This window comes from Trifolium pratense, linkage group LG3 (genome assembly GCF_020283565.1).
Source record: "Trifolium pratense cultivar HEN17-A07 linkage group LG3, ARS_RC_1.1, whole genome shotgun sequence".
Classification (NCBI taxonomy): Eukaryota; Viridiplantae; Streptophyta; class Magnoliopsida; order Fabales; family Fabaceae; genus Trifolium; species Trifolium pratense.
Window position 1 is genome coordinate 2,369,756 of NC_060061.1, and position 17,710 is coordinate 2,387,465.

General features: G+C 31.6%; 3 protein-coding genes across 3 annotated transcripts; 2 read left to right on the forward strand and 1 right to left on the reverse strand.

Moving 5' to 3' along the window:
• Positions 1-3,561: 3,561 nt before the first annotated feature.
• LOC123916718 lies at positions 3,562-4,432 on the reverse strand. The gene is made up of 2 exons (XM_045968233.1): positions 4,271-4,432; positions 3,562-4,170 (listed from the first exon to the last, which is right to left on the reverse strand). The coding sequence occupies exons 1-2, from the start codon at positions 4,389-4,391 to the stop codon at positions 3,863-3,865; spliced, it is 429 nt and encodes a 142-aa protein (XP_045824189.1). The 5' UTR covers positions 4,392-4,432; the 3' UTR covers positions 3,562-3,862.
• A 3,378-nt stretch (positions 4,433-7,810) lies between these two features.
• On the forward strand, positions 7,811-9,189 carry LOC123916833 (agamous-like MADS-box protein AGL80). Its single transcript, XM_045968395.1, has one exon. The coding sequence runs from the start codon at positions 8,292-8,294 to the stop codon at positions 9,030-9,032; it is 741 nt and encodes a 246-aa protein (XP_045824351.1). The 5' UTR covers positions 7,811-8,291; the 3' UTR covers positions 9,033-9,189.
• A 5,061-nt stretch (positions 9,190-14,250) lies between these two features.
• On the forward strand, positions 14,251-15,187 carry LOC123913528 (protein TRI1-like). Its single transcript, XM_045964298.1, has 3 exons — positions 14,251-14,432; positions 14,583-14,757; positions 15,111-15,187. The coding sequence occupies exons 1-3, from the start codon at positions 14,295-14,297 to the stop codon at positions 15,185-15,187; spliced, it is 390 nt and encodes a 129-aa protein (XP_045820254.1). The 5' UTR covers positions 14,251-14,294.
• Positions 15,188-17,710: the final 2,523 nt, after the last annotated feature.

Genomic DNA, 17,710 nt, shown 5'->3' on the forward strand with positions numbered 1-17,710 from the left:
TCAAATATGACAAAAGATTTATATTTTTACGCATAAAAATCTTAAAATATACTCCCTCCGGTCATTATTATAAGGAACACTTTGGGAAAAAAATTTGGTCCTTTTTATAAGAAACTTTGACCAATTTTCAAATGTTCTAAATGTTCAATTTCACTTATGCCCGTATTTATTATGAAAGATAATTTAAAAATAAGTAAGTTAGTTGAATAAAAAATAATTAAATACGGGTAAACATGAAATAAATTTAAATTTATAAGAGTATTAAATGAAAATAATTATGTTAAATGTGTTTCCTTGTTCTGTGTGATTTTTTCAAAGTGTTCCTTATAAAAAGGACCGGAGGGAGTATAACATTTTTTTAAACGGGTTGGATTCACAGCTTTATGGATTTGAAAAATAATAAACATGTACCTGCATCAAACAACTTCATATTTGAACGGGTTGGTTTGGATTGGGATCAAACTTGAACGGATTCGGGTAAAACCCGAGTTTAGTTTAATTGGATGAAATGGTTTAAAGGATCACACATACATGTGAACACCTATAGAAGTGTTCAACTTCTTGAGATGTTACCGTTATCCCATCGCAATATAATTAAAATAAATTTTTATTTTTTTTGTAGAAGGAAAATTTTTAATTAATTCAAGCAGCATTAAGGACTATTTTACAAACTAGAACATCGATCCGTGCGGTGCACGAGTCTAATTAGTTGTAAGATATGTAATTATAAATTACGATTTGATAATTGCAATAACATAAGGTATATGAAATTTTTTGAGTAACATTAAACGATAGTTCAACAATAATTTTGGATAAATATTCATAAAAAAGAAGATATATTGCGGAAGACTTCCTTATAGACCACATTCGAAGTATTAGTCGTATATTCGCCGTCATCGTCGATGATCAATATTTTTAATCCTTTTCTAGAAGCAACTCTTGAAATCGCAACATACAGCTGACAATGTGAAAACACTAACGACGGAAGATATATCCAAACATGCTTTAAAGATTGTCTCTGACTCTTATTAATAGTCATCACAAAAGAAATCATTAAAGGAAATTGTCTCCGTTGAAATTTAAAAAGAATATTTTTCCTTCAAGAGCACGTTTTCTCAATCTTGTAATAAATAAGTCTTGTTCCACTGCATAATCCTAATTTTTTATTCAAATTCCTTAATAGCATAACAGGAACTCCAACTCTAAACCTCAACTTGTGATTTGGGAGTCTCGACGTAGAAATCGTGTTCAAAAATTCGGGAGTATGATGTTTGACCATCTACATTCTGTGCGAGTGGAGTATCATAACTCAAATATGTTTTTTCTTCACCAGGAATTAAATCCAACATATAATCATTTATTGTGTCGACTATTGAATTTTTAGGAGCTAATATAGCTCTATTTTGGAAACACGTTATATCGTTCATGTTTTGTAAAAGTTAGGGATATGTGTTTTCAACGATAAAAACAAGAGGATCACCTGAATTTGGAATCAATAAATCTGATGGAATGTCAAGTGATAAATCATTGTCGTTGTCGTCTTCAATTTCTCCATCGCTAACACCCAAAACTCATTCAGAAAACAATCTTCTTTGATCCGAAAATGTTAGGATACATTGTTAGCAAAAGAAACAAATGTGAATCAGTGATTATTTTTATAATTAATAATATAGTCACGTTGATATATACCTGGAGTCAACTACTATTAGCATAAATATCACCTTGATATATATTTGCAGTAATACGATCAACCATACTCCTCAACATGAACAAACTTTTAAGTTCAGAAAGACATAAAAAAAAGTATATTTTTCTTAGCATGTTTAGTTTAAAAAAATAACTTTTAAGTCCAATGATTTTTTTCTTTCCGTAAAAAAAAAAACTAAGAAAATGGTTAACATGTTTAGTTAATTAGTAAAAATTATTGAATTAGGATAAAAAAAATGTAAATTTTTTCGAAAAATAAAACACTAAGAAAATGTATGATTTGATGATTTGCTAGATTTTTAATTACCGCTTTTTAATTGTTTAAATTGTGCAATGTAATTTGATGGTGTTAATTGTTGTATGAAATATTTCCTATGAAAATCGATGGTGCTTATCAATTATTGCACATAATTTAATCACAATTGGTATTCTTCCCAAGTTGCTATAGTGGTTGAAAATATTGCCTTGCATTGAAGGGTCGCGGGTTCGAATCCTAGTCAAGATAAAATTGTATTATTTTTTAATAAAAATTGCAAGATAAAAGTGGAGGGAAAACAAATTAGGTTTAAGATTTTCTTGTGTATACAAGCTTATAATATAAGAGATAAGAGATAAGAGACTAGTCACCATGCCCGTGCGTTCGCACGGGTCAAAAAATGTAGATCAATTATATTATATCTATTTTGACTAATAAACAAAGTAATTCATACGCATATAAATCAAAAATATTTATTGTCTAATTTATTTCCACCAACTTACATAAATATGAAAGTACAAACAATCCTACAAATTACGAAAAATTTCTTTATAAACGACATTTGAAATGGTATTTGTAAGATTGTTGTTATCATCAACGATTAAAATCTTCAAATCATTTCTAGATGTGACTCTTGACACAACAACGTATAACTGACCATGCGAAAATACCAATAGCTAGCAATTCTCCGTGTCGCCACCAATCTTTTCCACTTGCCACTAATTTTACAATGCTTGTATGGAAAAGAACCACATATGAGAATACAATTTCATATGTTCCCACAGTCATCAACAATCTCAAGTGTAATCATTTTCTTCTTAAAAACTTTCTCACCAAACTCTTCATACGGTACCATTTAAGAAAATAAAAACATAAAATTTGTGTGAGTAAATATATTTATGTAACACATTGTATCATAAAATACATTATTATAAAACTTACCAAAAACCCTGTTGTAATGTCATAAGCAGTTAATTTTTTCTCGAAAGTGATGTCATCAACACAAATTTCATGAGTATACGACAGTAGATCCGTATCTTCTGAGAGACCAACTACGAAGTCAGACTCAACACGTGATTTATCTATTTTGAATTTCATAGGAGGTTCAAATTTTGGTGGATCTATAACTGCATGAAACATATCGCGTAAAATTATACCAAATTGTAACCCAAGCCCCCGTAGGTCTAATATTGTAAAAATCTTTTAAAGCATACCAGCCATGTGTTAAATATATATTGTTAATTTTTTCGACTAATACTTCAAATTGATTCCCAAACGGATCAACCAATTTTGCAAAACGGTAAATTTCATCTAAAAAATCAGCAGAAAACATTTTCGAAAGCATCATTGCACCCTATAAAAATAACACACAATAAAATTTAGAATCGAACAACATTGAGAATTATAGAAAAAAAAATTGTATTATTTTTTAATAAAAATTGCAAGATAAAATTTGAGGGAAAACAAATTATGTTTAGGGTTTGTTTGTGTATACAAGCTTATAATATAAGAGATAAGAGATATCTCAAGGAAATCCAATTTCGGTACCTTTAAGGTTGTAGGGTTAAACTTTTATCACTTAACTAAAATCTAAAGTGTAAAATAAAATATTTGTATATTCACTAGAAGAAAATTTTAGGATCTTACAAAGTTCGAGAACAATGATTATTTTGATAAGAGAAATACATTAATTATGTCTAATGTATATAATGGAAATGGATTCCCTGCGATCACTATTTGACTGCAGGTTAATCTCAGCCTTTCAAATTTATTACACTATATTATTTATTTGATCAAAATGAAATTAAGGGTTCACATGCAGTGACTACATGACTGCAACATGTTTTGACTGCATGAGATCCACGTCCGTATATAACATAAATCTCATTATTATTTGATTCAATTGCCGCCCTCCTTTCCACTGCCAGGAATGGGTAAGACTACTCCACCACTGGCTCCTTTTCCCGTACTGGGAATAGGTTGCACGTATCCCACACCACGCCCTTTTGTACCGCGATTCTTTCCACCGCCATTCCGCCATTCTGTGCCCCAATGTTGGTTGTCCCTCCACGTAGGGGCGTCCATCTTTCCACTGCCACACCAACCATTTCCCCCCTTTTCCATGCCTTTCCAAATTGCACCTCTACTTGGCCAGTATGCATAGCAATCTATCCGAATATTTGTCTTTGATTCTTCTGTTTTTCCAACTACAAATACATAATTTTTTATTAGATATAAAGAAAAGAAAAAAAAATATAATGTTCATCAATATCTACCGTATATTTAAATATATACTTTGTTTCACACCTTTAGAATGATCAATTGCCACAACAGATATCAGAAGCAATGCATAGAAGCATGATAAGATAAAATACTTGGTTTTCATCCTTGGTACAACAAAAAGTTTTTTTGTTTTTGTTTGTGACATCTGAATACTATTGTCCACTATTTATAATGATCATTGGACAAGATAATGTGAGAAGAATATAAATAGCTTTACCGGATATAAGATATATATTGTACATTAAAAAATTTCTAAATTGTACAACAAAAAATATATAAAATATAATGTTTGATTAGCTAATTACGAGAATAATGAGTCATCAACACCTATTAAGTCCCTGAAGGATTACAGTTGGATATATTTATCAACCGAGGCAAGCAAGTTTTCTGAACTATAACAACTATCAAGGGACTATGATCTTTGTTAGTTTCTATAATCAAAATCACAATTCTCAATACATTATACAATAAAATAAAATAATATATAGATGTTTGGCTAGTTGATTGAGGTAGGGTTGTTAAAATCTCGTTTTAAATCGTGAATTCTATATTTTTAGATACGACTTTTGCGTTAAATCGTAGCTAAAATTATTTTGAGAAAACATGTTTAGACAATTTAACTCCCTACAAAATCAGTAAAATCACTTAAACTTCAATGTTTTCACCTAACCTTTTTTTTTTGACGAATTCACCTAACCTAACTATTCAAAAACTTAATATTTTTAATCAATTTAAAAGTTCAATTTTTATCATATTAGTAATAGGCTTAATTAATTAAATGATCTCTTAAAGATATTTTTGGTTTCAGATTGGTCTCTTAAAGAAAAAAATGTCTGAATAGGTCCCTTAAAAACATCTCCGTTAATCAGTTTGATGCCTAAAAAAGGTCTGAATAGGACCAAACTGATTAGCGGATATGTCTTTAAAGGACCTATTCGGACATTTTTTTTTCTTTAAGGGACCTATTCAGACATTTTTTTCCCTTAAGGGATCAATGTGAAATCAAAAATGTCTTTAAGGGACCATTTTACTAATTAAACCTTAGTAATAAATACAATATCATATTCAGAGAAACACTTAATTTTTTTATAATATTATATGTTAATAATTATAGGAGCACTTGTGTATTTTTTATAATAGTATACCATATGTTCTTTTTTATAAGCAAAAATTTATGGTTGAATAATTATTATCTAGTCTATATTATAGATCAAGATTCAATTATCCTAAAAAGAGATTTTTTGTTTATAAAAGGGGGTGGAAGAACGGATGGGGTACATTAAGAGTTAAATAGATAATAATTTTTAATTCTCGTGTGCACTCAACAATGTCTCCTATTTTTAATTTCAAAAAAAAAAAATGAAAAAAATAAATAGAATAATGTCTCCAATTTTTAATTTTTAGTACTAGTAATTTGAATAAATAAAATAAGTTTTTATTAAAGTTTATTCGAACTAGTTACTTGTTTTTTTTTTCAAATTTTTATACTTTTTTTTTACACAATCATTGGAATACGAAGAAAATATTGGTTTTGATGAATATTAAGATGTTTTAAAAGATCAAGACTTATTTTATGGTAGTGAAAGGCCTCTCTTAATGAAGATAAGGTGGAAAATCAATGCAAATCAAGTATGGTCATAAAAAATTGTCACTAAAAGCTGAAATAAGAAGTCAAGAATACCAAACTCTGGTGCCCGCCACGAACCGTGGTGTCATGGAATGGTTGTAGCAGACAATTTAGGAGCTAGCCATTTCGCACAAAATGCCTGCCACGATTGTGGCAAGTCCAAAATCAGTCTACGTCTCTTTAAGTTTACTCTTACTTATCTATTATCTATACTAATGACCACAATTGCTTGATGTTGGTTGTCGCTGTGAGTTCTCGGGTTTTGAATTTGTTTCTGTGTTGGAGGACTGATTCATTAGCTGTTTGACACTGGACTGTATGACTCGAAAGAGTCCTGATGTTTGTTGTTGTTTTCTACAGGGACTGATACAGGAATCGGTCTGTGTTAGCGGTTGGTTCATTTTCCAGCTTGATGATTATTTATGATTTTCCCTCTTTATGATTATTTAGGAATTTTCCTTTTCGTTTTTCTTTTTCTTCTTCTTCTTCGATTTTGGTTCTTGAGGGTTAGTTCAGCATGATGATTATTTATGATTTTCCCTCTTGTGCTATTTATATATGAGCATTTGGCAAAAGATTAGGGTTTACAAGGTATGTCAGCTATGTCATATCTTCTATTTTTTTTACGGTCTATTTGAATTTGGCTTATTTTTGGACTTATGAAATTAGCTTATGCAAATAAATTTAATTCATAAATTTTCACTAACAAAAATTGAATTTGTATTTTAATAAAGTACTTTGAAAAACTTATAATAATACATAAAAGTTTATTTATTTGTATAAGTTGTTTCGAATAAACTCAAAAATAAGTTAATCCAAACGGACACTTAATTTCGTTATTCGCTTAGTTCACTTAAATTCCACCCTTAGGGTGGATAAGTGGGATGACCAGAACTCCCTACATATATAATGTAATATCTCTATCAATTGAGCTAAGCTCACGAAACTTTAAATAATTTAATTAAGGGTCTTGTTAACATGTGCATATATGACACATGATAAAGTATCTTAATATAGAAATTTAGCATTTAATGATACAAGACATTTAATGCTTGAAAAGTTAAAATGCACAAATTCTAAAGCATAATTTCCATTTTTATTACCTTAACATGTGCCATATATGCACGTGTTAACATTCTCCAATAATTAATATAAAAAACTCAACATTATGCATTCTTGATGCTGGGGAGAAGATACTCAAAATCGCAATCGCAATCGCAATACATAGCAATCACTTAAGGATATCTTATTTATTAATCACATCACACTATACATACATTTTGTCAAATCTCACACAGTTGCCACAAAACAATAAACCGCGAATAATTTTAACTTTGAATCAAATAATTTTTTGTCTTAAAACTGATCTAAATTGAACCATAAACACCCCTAAATGAATCGTACTATTGAAAATACTAAAATATAGATACATATAATGTTCGTTTGGATTAATTTATTTTTGACTTATGCGAAACAACTTATGCAAATAAATAAGTTTTTATATACTATTATAAGTTGTGAATGCAGTTTATGTAAGAATAGCTTATTAAGATACAATTTTCGTTAATTAGAACTTATAAATTAACATAAAATCTTATTTATTTATATAAGCTATTTTTCACAAGCTCAAAAATAAGCCAATTCAAACGGCCATATAATAATGAATAAAATGAAGAGGGCGTTCATGGTTGATTGATCAATATTAACAAAACAACTAAATATTAATATGATTATTTTGATAAAATGATTAAAAAAACTATATAAGTTAACAATTCTCATAAGCGATTTAATATTTTTCAATTTTGGGCAGAGGGACTAACATGTTCTTTGTTTGTAATATTGGAGGGCCACTGTGAGACTTAATTATTTAGAGAGACGAAATTGAATACCGTACATTTTGTCAAGAAACATTTGGATATTCACTTTTAAAAGCAAAAAGTTTTAATAAAAAAGATTTTTTTTTTAACATTTCAGTGTATTGAACGCACTATTTCTAAAAATATATTACAATTTTTCCTTTATTAACTATTACTCCGGGGCACCATTTAGCATTTTTCATATTTCTTTTATTGAAGTTCGTAGAAAGTATATGTAACGTATAGTATCCGTAATACTTGCTGAAAAATCTTAGTAGTGACAAAAATATTATCTTTATCATCCATGGATTTGAAAGACATTTAAACTTGATATCTCCAATTTATAACACATATATTAGAATTTAAACTTGACATCTCCAATTCATAACACATATAGTATACATTTAAATTGACATCTCTAAATTCATAGCACAAATATTTGTTATTGAATGTCTCATGTTAATCCTTCCAGCAAGGACTTATTATCAAATAAATTTGATCATCTCAAATCGATCTATATAAAGAAGAGATTGTTTGTTCTTTTTCTTCGTCTATCACCGCCATGACTAGAAAAAAGGTGAAACTCGCATTCATAATCAATGATTCTGCGAGGAAGGCGACATTCAAGAAAAGGAAGAAAGGTCTAATGAAAAAGGTTAGTGAACTTAGTACTCTTTGTGGAATTGATGCTTGTGCTATAATTTATAGTCCATACGATCCTCAGCCAGAGGTTTGGCCATCTCCATTAGGAGTCCAAAAGGTACTTTCAAAATTTCGAAGAATGCCCGAATTGGAGCAAAGTAAAAAGATGGTGAATCAAGAGAGTTTCTTGAGGCAGAGGATTCAAAAGGCGAAAGATCAATTAACAAAACAAAGAAAGGATAATAGAGAAAAGGAAATGACCCAATTAATGTTTCAATATCTTAGTGCTGATAAAATTATGCCGAATATAAGTATGGTTGATTTGAATGATATGGCATGGTTGATTGATCAATATTTAAAAGATATCAATAGAAGGATTGAATCATTAACCAAGAATGGTCAGGGTCAAGGTCAAGGTCAAGGTCAACCTCAAATGGTAGCACCAACAATGGCGATTAATGGTGTGGCTAAGATTGAAGATAATGGACAAGGGAGTAATGGACATGGTAATAATGTTTTGGATATGAACATGGATGCTATGCAAAAACAACATTGGTTTATGAATTTGGTGAATCAAGGTGGTGGTGGTGATGAGGCAGCTCCTTTGAGTGATGTTAATAATCACCAAAATGGCTTTTGGCAAAACCAATTTTTCCATTGAAGAGATGTGTGATTGTTATCATTGTTTTATATTTGCTTGTTGCTATCATTGTGTTTTATTATGAATAAGAGACTGTGGCTTTATGATCTATGGTCTAGGTTATGCATGTTTATTTTCTTTGTTTCACCACTTTGGATCTATCTTATTTAATATTTTTTTTTTTAATTTCTTGAAGTGTTGTTAAGTTGAATAAATATCGTTTTGGAGTGACTTTTAATTTGTAATTTACTTGTTTTTATTTGTATTTGATATTTGATTTACATCAAAAGGTGATTTTAAATTTTCCGCTTTTATAGATTCATCGATTGATATCTTGATTATTCTTTGTGTGAGTTAATATCATTATTAGTATTTGATTTGATGATTTTTTTCTTCCATAAATTATGATTTGATGATTTTTTTTCCCATAAATATGATATAATATATCATGGTTTAGCAATGATTAATATTTATTTATTATTATTTTTTTAAAATCACAAACTTAAGATATTTTATTTCTCAAAATAGTTTCAGTACATGTAGGTATCGACTCAAAATAATAACAATTAGCCCAAAAAATGACAGCTCCAGCAAGCTTAGGTGCCTAGGTACGGGTACGGTACCGGTACAGGGTAAGACATTTTAGGAAAACTAATGTACGTGTATGGGCAAAAATTAAGGTACGGTTATGTACTCGTTACTTGTGTACCAGGTACGTACCCGATACTGGTACTCTCCCTCAAATGGAGTACCCGCGCATCATAGCATATGTGCAATCATGTTTGCTTGTCGCTTAGTAAACTTCACCTTAAAGTTAGAATTTAAAGACAACATATTTTGAACATTACAAATTATAGCACTAAATTCGGAAGCTTCCATGTGTAGCCTTTGTAAAGCATCTACTACTCTTTTGGAATTGGTATCAAAGATGACATGATTGATGGCTCGACTACCTACCTCCTTCATAGCTTCCATCAACGCCAAAGCTTCCCCTTAAATTATGGCGCACCTTCCTTTGATCCATGATGTACCAACCATAATAAATTTGTCCGTGTGATCACGAACACACCAACCTGCACTAGTTTTTACCTTCCACACCAGTAGTATAAACACGAAGGTACATCAACAACAACTCGACCAATAGTGGCAAAGACTGCTTATTGGTTGGTTCAAGTGCAATGTAGACGCGGATATCACCTTCTCATCCTCATTACTACAAATAGTCATGATAGCATCTCCAATTCCAGCACTATGCCACGCTGCCATGCTATCATTACAACCAAATAATACATGCCAATCATCTTCATTTTGTTGATTACATAAGGCACAAACCTTTCACTTAGTCGGATTCAGGTCGATAAACATCCCTTACAAATCCTCCAAAGTAAGTTTTTAGTTTTTGGTGCAGCATGAGCTTTCCAAATTTTCTTCCATTTCCCTTCCTCATGTAAAGCTTTAGTAGCCCTCCCTGTGTTTTTCAACAATAGATTATAACCACTTTTAACACTATAATTTCCACAAAAAGAGAGGAATTCAAAAAAAGAGGAATTTATTTATCTAAAAGTTGTCGGATACATGAGATAAGCTATTATTATATCTTTCTAAATTCAATCATGTTTTTTTCATACACACAAGTGTGAACCACTTTATCATTTTGACAAGTTAAACATCAATTTAACACAAGCGTGAACCACTTATCATTTTGACAAGTTAAACATAAATTTTCATTACCGATATGTTAAAAATGCAAACAAAAAAAAAGTGGAAATTGTTTTGTCCAATTGATGTTTAATTGGAAATTGTCAGAAACAATTTTTTTTTTTAATTTATATAAGTTCTTATTTTTTTTTGTTGACAAAATATAAGTTCTTATATCTGGGTATTGATAAATTAGAGATCTTCATGGTTTTTTAAGTTTAACTTAATTAGTAGGAATATCACAATTTATACGTATGAGATGAAACCTTAAAAAAAAAATATATATAAGAGCCGAAGTTCGAATTTCATACACTCCAATTATTTACTTTACAGATAAAATTTCTAAACACTAAAACAATGTGGCATGAAATTTCACTATTGAGATGGAAAAATGAGTGTCCAGAGTTCGAACACCGACATTACATATAAAATGCAATGTTCATACCAATTAAGTTAAACTCACGGGGACAACAACATTATTATTTTTTTTAACTAACCGATAATAAATACGAGTATATAATTTTTTTTTACTGATAAATAAATAAATAGAATTATTAAAAGAGAATCTCCAACACGACTACTGGGCTTGGGCTTGGGCATGGGCATGGGCGAGGCCCAACATTCGTTACAATAAATAACCCTAGAAGGAGAGAGTATTACATTATTGAAAAAGATTCAAAAATTTCAAAACGGAAAGAAAGTTTCTCTTTTCTTCACATTCAATCATTCTCTTTTCAATTATAAAAATAAAAATTGAATATTTTTCTATGATCTCTCACATTCACCATGACCAGTTTCTCTTTTCTTCAGATTCATTCATTCGCTTCTTGAATTATCAAAAGATTCCGGCGAATGGGTAAACGCTCGAACGTTGGTGTGACGGTTAATTATAGCGATGATTGTTTCGGTGTTTCTTCGTAAACGATCTCGAAGAGGGATGAATTGAGAAGCGAATCGGCGTCGCGTTTCTTTACTAAGGTATTGATTTATAAATTATTCTGCAATTTTTGCATTCTTGAATCTTGATAATCCAAGAAGCTTCTGCAATTTTCGTATTCTTGAAAACCCTAAAGGAAAGTTGTATGATATTTGTTATGGCATGATTGAAATTCTTAATACGGAATTGCCCTAAAAAAATGTTTGTGTTGAAATATCTTGTTGAATTAAACCCTTTAATCATGATGGAAAAAGATGCCTTAAATGCAAACTGTATGTGCATATTTGTTCTTATTTGTGACCCGAAAGGATATTATTTGTTCCATTAATGTGCTTATGTTGCTTTGAATATCTCAATGACCCTAAATGAAGTTGTATGAATACTTTATTCATAATGTAAAGAGTTGGATGCCATATTGATGCCTGGTTGACCCTAATGATGCCTTGAATTTACTTGCGATATTGATGTCTCATGACCCAATGACGCTAAATGAAGTTGTATGATTACTTTATTCATAATGTAAAGAGTTGGATGCCATATTGATGCCTGGTTGACCCTAATGATGCCTTGAATTTACTTGTGATATTGATGTCTCATGACCCAATGACCCTAAATGAAGTTGTATGATTACTTTATTCATACTGTAAAGAGTTGGATGCCATATTGATGCCTGGTTGACCCTAATGATGCCTTGAATTTACTTGCGATATTGATGTCTCGATGACCCTAAATGAAATATTATGAATACTTTGCTCATACTCATAATGTAAACACGTTGGATGCGATATTGATATTGATGCCTCGATGACCCAAATGATGCATTGGGTTTACTTGCGAAATTGTTGCCTCGATGACCCTAATGATGCCTTGAATATTCTTCAAATATTGATGCCTAAATGACCCTAATGATGCCGTCATTTTACTTGCAATATCGTTGCCTCAATATTGATCTCTCGATGCCCCTAATAAAATGAAGTATTATGAATACTTTAGATGTAATTTTGATGCCTCGACGAACCTAATGATGACTTGAATTTACTTGTGAATTTGATGCCTCACTGCCAAATGATGTCTTTTGTCTGCTTGTGATATTGTTGCCTCGATGACCCTAAATGAAGTAATATCAATATTTTAGTCATGATGTGAAAGTTTCCTTGCTTGTGCTATTGATGACTCGATGACCCTTCTGATCCCTTGAATTTACATGTGTTATTGATGCCTCGGTGACCCTAATAAAAAAAGAAGTATTATCAATACTTTCTTGATGGGATTAATCCGCTAAAGGATTTGCATATTTTAGACACTTGTGAGTTATCTTTCTCATATCTTTCTTATATATATATATATATATATATATATATACATACATACACTCTTTATTATGGCAGATTTTATGTGTGATCTACTAAACTGAAGACTTTGGTCAATAGAGAGAGTATGCTAAATGTGTGGCTTTTTGCTCAAGTTGGTTGATCTTTGCATCAGAATGTACAACTTTGGTCTCATACCTTTTTTGGACGATGTCACTGAAAGCTAAGTCTTAAGCTAACACTTGAAAATGTTATGTTGCTAAAACTGACTGATGTTACATTGTTTTTAGCTTTAAAAACGTGGGAATGTTCAATTATAAGAGGAGAAGAGCAAGAGGCACTTGAGGGTCACAACGCATCAGTTGTTATCCAACCGCTCTTCATCTTTGGTGGCTATGGAAAATCTGCTAATAATAACAATGAGGTCTGGTACAATGATCTTTACATACTGAATACATGTACTTTTCCCTCATCATACAACGATAAGGTCCGTTTTATATTAAGTTGGTTCAGTACACAATAAATGCCCTTTAACATTTAAATGAGACCTAATGTAGGTGACATAAAGTATGATAAATTGACCAGGATTTTTTATTTATTGATTGTTTATTTTGCAAACAAGTTTAAAGTAGTCATATTGCCTGGTTTGCTTTTCGAGTCTCATTATAATTTCAATTGTAAATGAAATTATAATTGGTTTAATTTTTTGGAGCTCTTGTTTGGATACATAGTGAGAACTATGTAGCTGCATTATTTAAATATTGATGCCTCAATGACCCTAATGCTGCCTTGAATTTATTTGAAATATTGATGTTTCGATGTCCCTACAGATGCCTTGAATTTACTTACGGTATTGATGCCATGATGACCCAAATGATGCCTTGAATTTAATTGCTATATTGTTGCCTCAATGACCCTAACGATGCCTTGAATTTACTCAAACGAAAAAGTTGCCTTATTGCGATATTGAAATGAAGTTTTATTTATTCATAATGCCTTGATGGCCTTAACTAAAGTATTATGAATACTTTTCATGTGATATTGATGTCTCGGTGATCCTGATGATGCCTTAAATTTGCTTGCAATATTATTGCCTCGATGACCCTACTGATGCCTTGAATATTCTTCAGATATTGATGCCTAAATGACCCTATATTGATGCCTAAATGACCCTAATGATGCAGTGAGTTTACTTGTGATATCGATGCCTCGATATTGATGTCTCGATGACCCTAATAAAATGAAGTATTATGAATACTTTACTAAAATTTAAAAGTTGCCTTATTGTGGTATTGATATGAATTTTAATTCATTCATAATGCCTCGAAGGCACCCAATATGAAGTATTATGAATACTTTAGATGCGATATGGATGAGGTAGTAAAGAAAAAAGGCGGCGGTGGTTTTTGCAAAATATGTAGCCTGTCTCCGGATGTTCAGGAATTCGTTGGAGCACCAGAGATGGCTAGGACTGAGGTATACTTTTTTCTTCTTGTTTTCCTCCTTTTGTAGAGATAGGCTTATCCAATACTAACAGTTAAGAATATTCATAATTCAATTAAAAGTGAGTATATAATGTAAATCTATTTCTGGCCTTATAGCATCGATTTATAATGGTAACGTTAGGTTGTTAAGCAATTATGGGCCTATATTAGGGAGAAAAATTTGCAAGACCCAAACAATTGGCGGAATATCATTTGTGATGAACCACTGCGTGCTCTTTTTGGTGTCAATTCCATCAATATGTTCCAAATGAATAAAGTTTTGGCAAAGCATATCTGGCCAATGGATTCTGATGATGGTATACTTCTACAACCTCGCCCTTCCTTCATACTATTTTTTATGTTATTTCAAATTAAGATGTTGGATATTCTTTTAGATTGTTAGTTTTCATGGTAATTTTTAGCGTGATTGTAGGGGTTTTAAGCCTGATATAATTATACTATTGTTTTGCGCATCAGACCCATTTACATATTGTTGCATTATAAAAGAACTTGAGCTGATTTAATGTACATTTTTCAATTGTACATGTTAACTTTTATACGAGGACACTGCAAATAATTGCTTACCTGTTTTATTTTTGTAGTAAATTCTTTGCTGACAATTTTGAATGGAAAAAAAAAATTATTGTTTGAACATCATCTCTTGATATAGTTGTCCAGGTGAAGAAGTCAGTACCAAAGGAAAAGAAGAACAAGCAAGAGAGAGAAGATGATTGTATGGTTAATTAATTTGGTTAATGTTCTATATTATTTTTCTACCTGATCACAGCCTCTTCATGCATATTATAAGTTCTATATTATCAGAAATCATTTCACACGCAATTAATGGATAAACTATTTTTTTAGTGAAACTTAATGGTACATGGTTGTAATTTTTCTGCACCTGCCTACATATTTACAAATGAAAATAGCCAATTATTTATACCATATTTTCTGTGTCTATACCATAGTCACCTGGTTCGCAATTCGCTTCGGTACGTGGTACAAATTCGGGTACGCGGTACGCAACCCTCAAAGTATTCGGTACGCCGGGGGTATACATAGTCGGTACGCTAGTCCGGTACGTGGTACGTTGTAATATATAAATTGGTATGTTATAAATAAATAAATAAAATTTAGTTAAGTAACAGGTAAATATGTTTAGTAATATGAATAAGATAGTTAGTTAATATGTTTAATAGGAGTACGTTGTAATATAGTTTAGGAATATGAATAAAAAATCTTTAGTTAGTAACATGAGAACTGTCAATAATGTATAGAAAGAAAGAAGTTTGGAGTCCCGCATCAGAGAGATTGGGAACAATGAAGAGGAAAACTGGCTATAAATAAGTGATAGCATAAGTCCTTCAGTCATTTGGGCAAAAAGAAGCATTTGCACGTGTGGGTCCAGTGGCAGTCTATGTTTATAATAATAAATTATGAGTAATTTGCCACTACAGTATTTATTGGGGTGTACATTTTCGCTTAGTTTGCTGCGAATTTGGTACGTAGTTTGCTGCGAATTCCATATGAATTTACACGAACCGGGTTCAAAAAAGAACCGCGAACCAGTTCGGGCGAACTGGTTCGTGGTTCACGTGTGGTCTAGCGAATTATGTAACTATGGTCTATACCCTACTTATATGACAGATTCAGATGAGGCGAAAGGAAAGGAAAAGGTTCTCTTGCTCCACTTTAGCAATCTGATGCCATTGCAAAGTTCCTTGGAGAAAGCGAATTATCAAGATCTGACGTCATTAAATGAATGTGGGATTATATAAAAGGAAACAACCTTCAGGTTTGTTATTTGTCCTCCAGCCATGGTTTATCTGCATACTATCTTTCTAGTAAATATGACCACTGAGCAGTATTGGAGGGTGACCTGATGCGCATTATGAGCCAGATTGTTTATAAATGCCTCCTCAAGAATTACTTGATTTGCTAACTGCCTAACTTATGCTTTTGTGGTGGGTTGTTTCAAAGGTCCTTGAAATTGGTTCTGTTGCGAAGGGTCTCAGTCAAGGTCTAGGCACTAAACTTTTTTGCTCATGCTGAAGGGTGAGATGATCGATCAGTTAAATATGTGCACAACCCCGTATTCAAATTTATTTTAGTTGGATAAAATGAGCTGTGTTATATAAATATAATTGTGTCCACCATCAGCCAAATCTGCTTCTGACTAACACCACATCAATGCAGGATTCTTCTGCCACAGATCAGATTATGGTTGCCCTGAAACATGCACAAGAATCACTGCTATCTGAAGACATACGGATCACATCTGTAAGTGCATCAAATCCGGGGATACCTCTATCATCTTTAATGACCTTTTTTAATAAGGTTTTGGATACTTTCCTTTTCACCCCCTATACGACATTACTGTGAAAGGTGCTGGGTAGACACTCCAGTGCTTACTAGGAATATACACAATTTACAAGTAAAAGTGGTTTCTTAAAATTCAACGTCATTAAGCTGCTGCACATCAATTGTATTGGCTTATATCGAATTCCATAGTTTTCCATAATGCCTTTTTTGGACAATGCCACTTAAAGCTAAGTCTTAAGCTAAAACTTGGAAATATTATGTTGCTAAAACTTACTGATGTTACATTGTTTTTAGCTTTGCAAATGTGGGAATGTTCAATTATAAGAGGAGAAGGGCAAGAGGCACGTGAGGGTCACAGCACATCAGTTGTTATCCATCGCCTCTTTCATCTTTGGTGGCTGTACAAAAGCTACTAATAATAACAATGAGGTCTGGTACAATTATCTTTACATATTGAATACATGTCATTTTCCCTCATCATACTACGATAAGGTCGGTTTTATATTAAGTTAGTTCGGTACACAAAAAATGCCCTTTAACATTTAAATGGGACCTAATGTAGGTGGCATAAAGTATGATAAATTGATCAGGATTTCTTATTCTATTGATTATTTTGCAAAGAAGTTTAAAGAAGACATGTTGCCTCATTTGCTTTTTGAAGCTGATTATAATTTCAATTGTAAATGAAATTATAATTGGTTTAATTTTTTGGCGCTCTTGTTTGGATACATAGGTTGAACTAATGAAGCTGCATTATTTAGATATTGATGCCTCAATGACCCATGCTGCCTTGAATTTATTTGAAATATTGATGCCTCGATGTCACTATAGATGCCTTGAATTTACATGCGGTATTGATGCCATGGTGAGCCAAAAGATGCCTTCAGATTATCTTAGTAAGTATTAAGATTGACAGTATATTAGGAAAATGTTACTTTTAGGATGTAA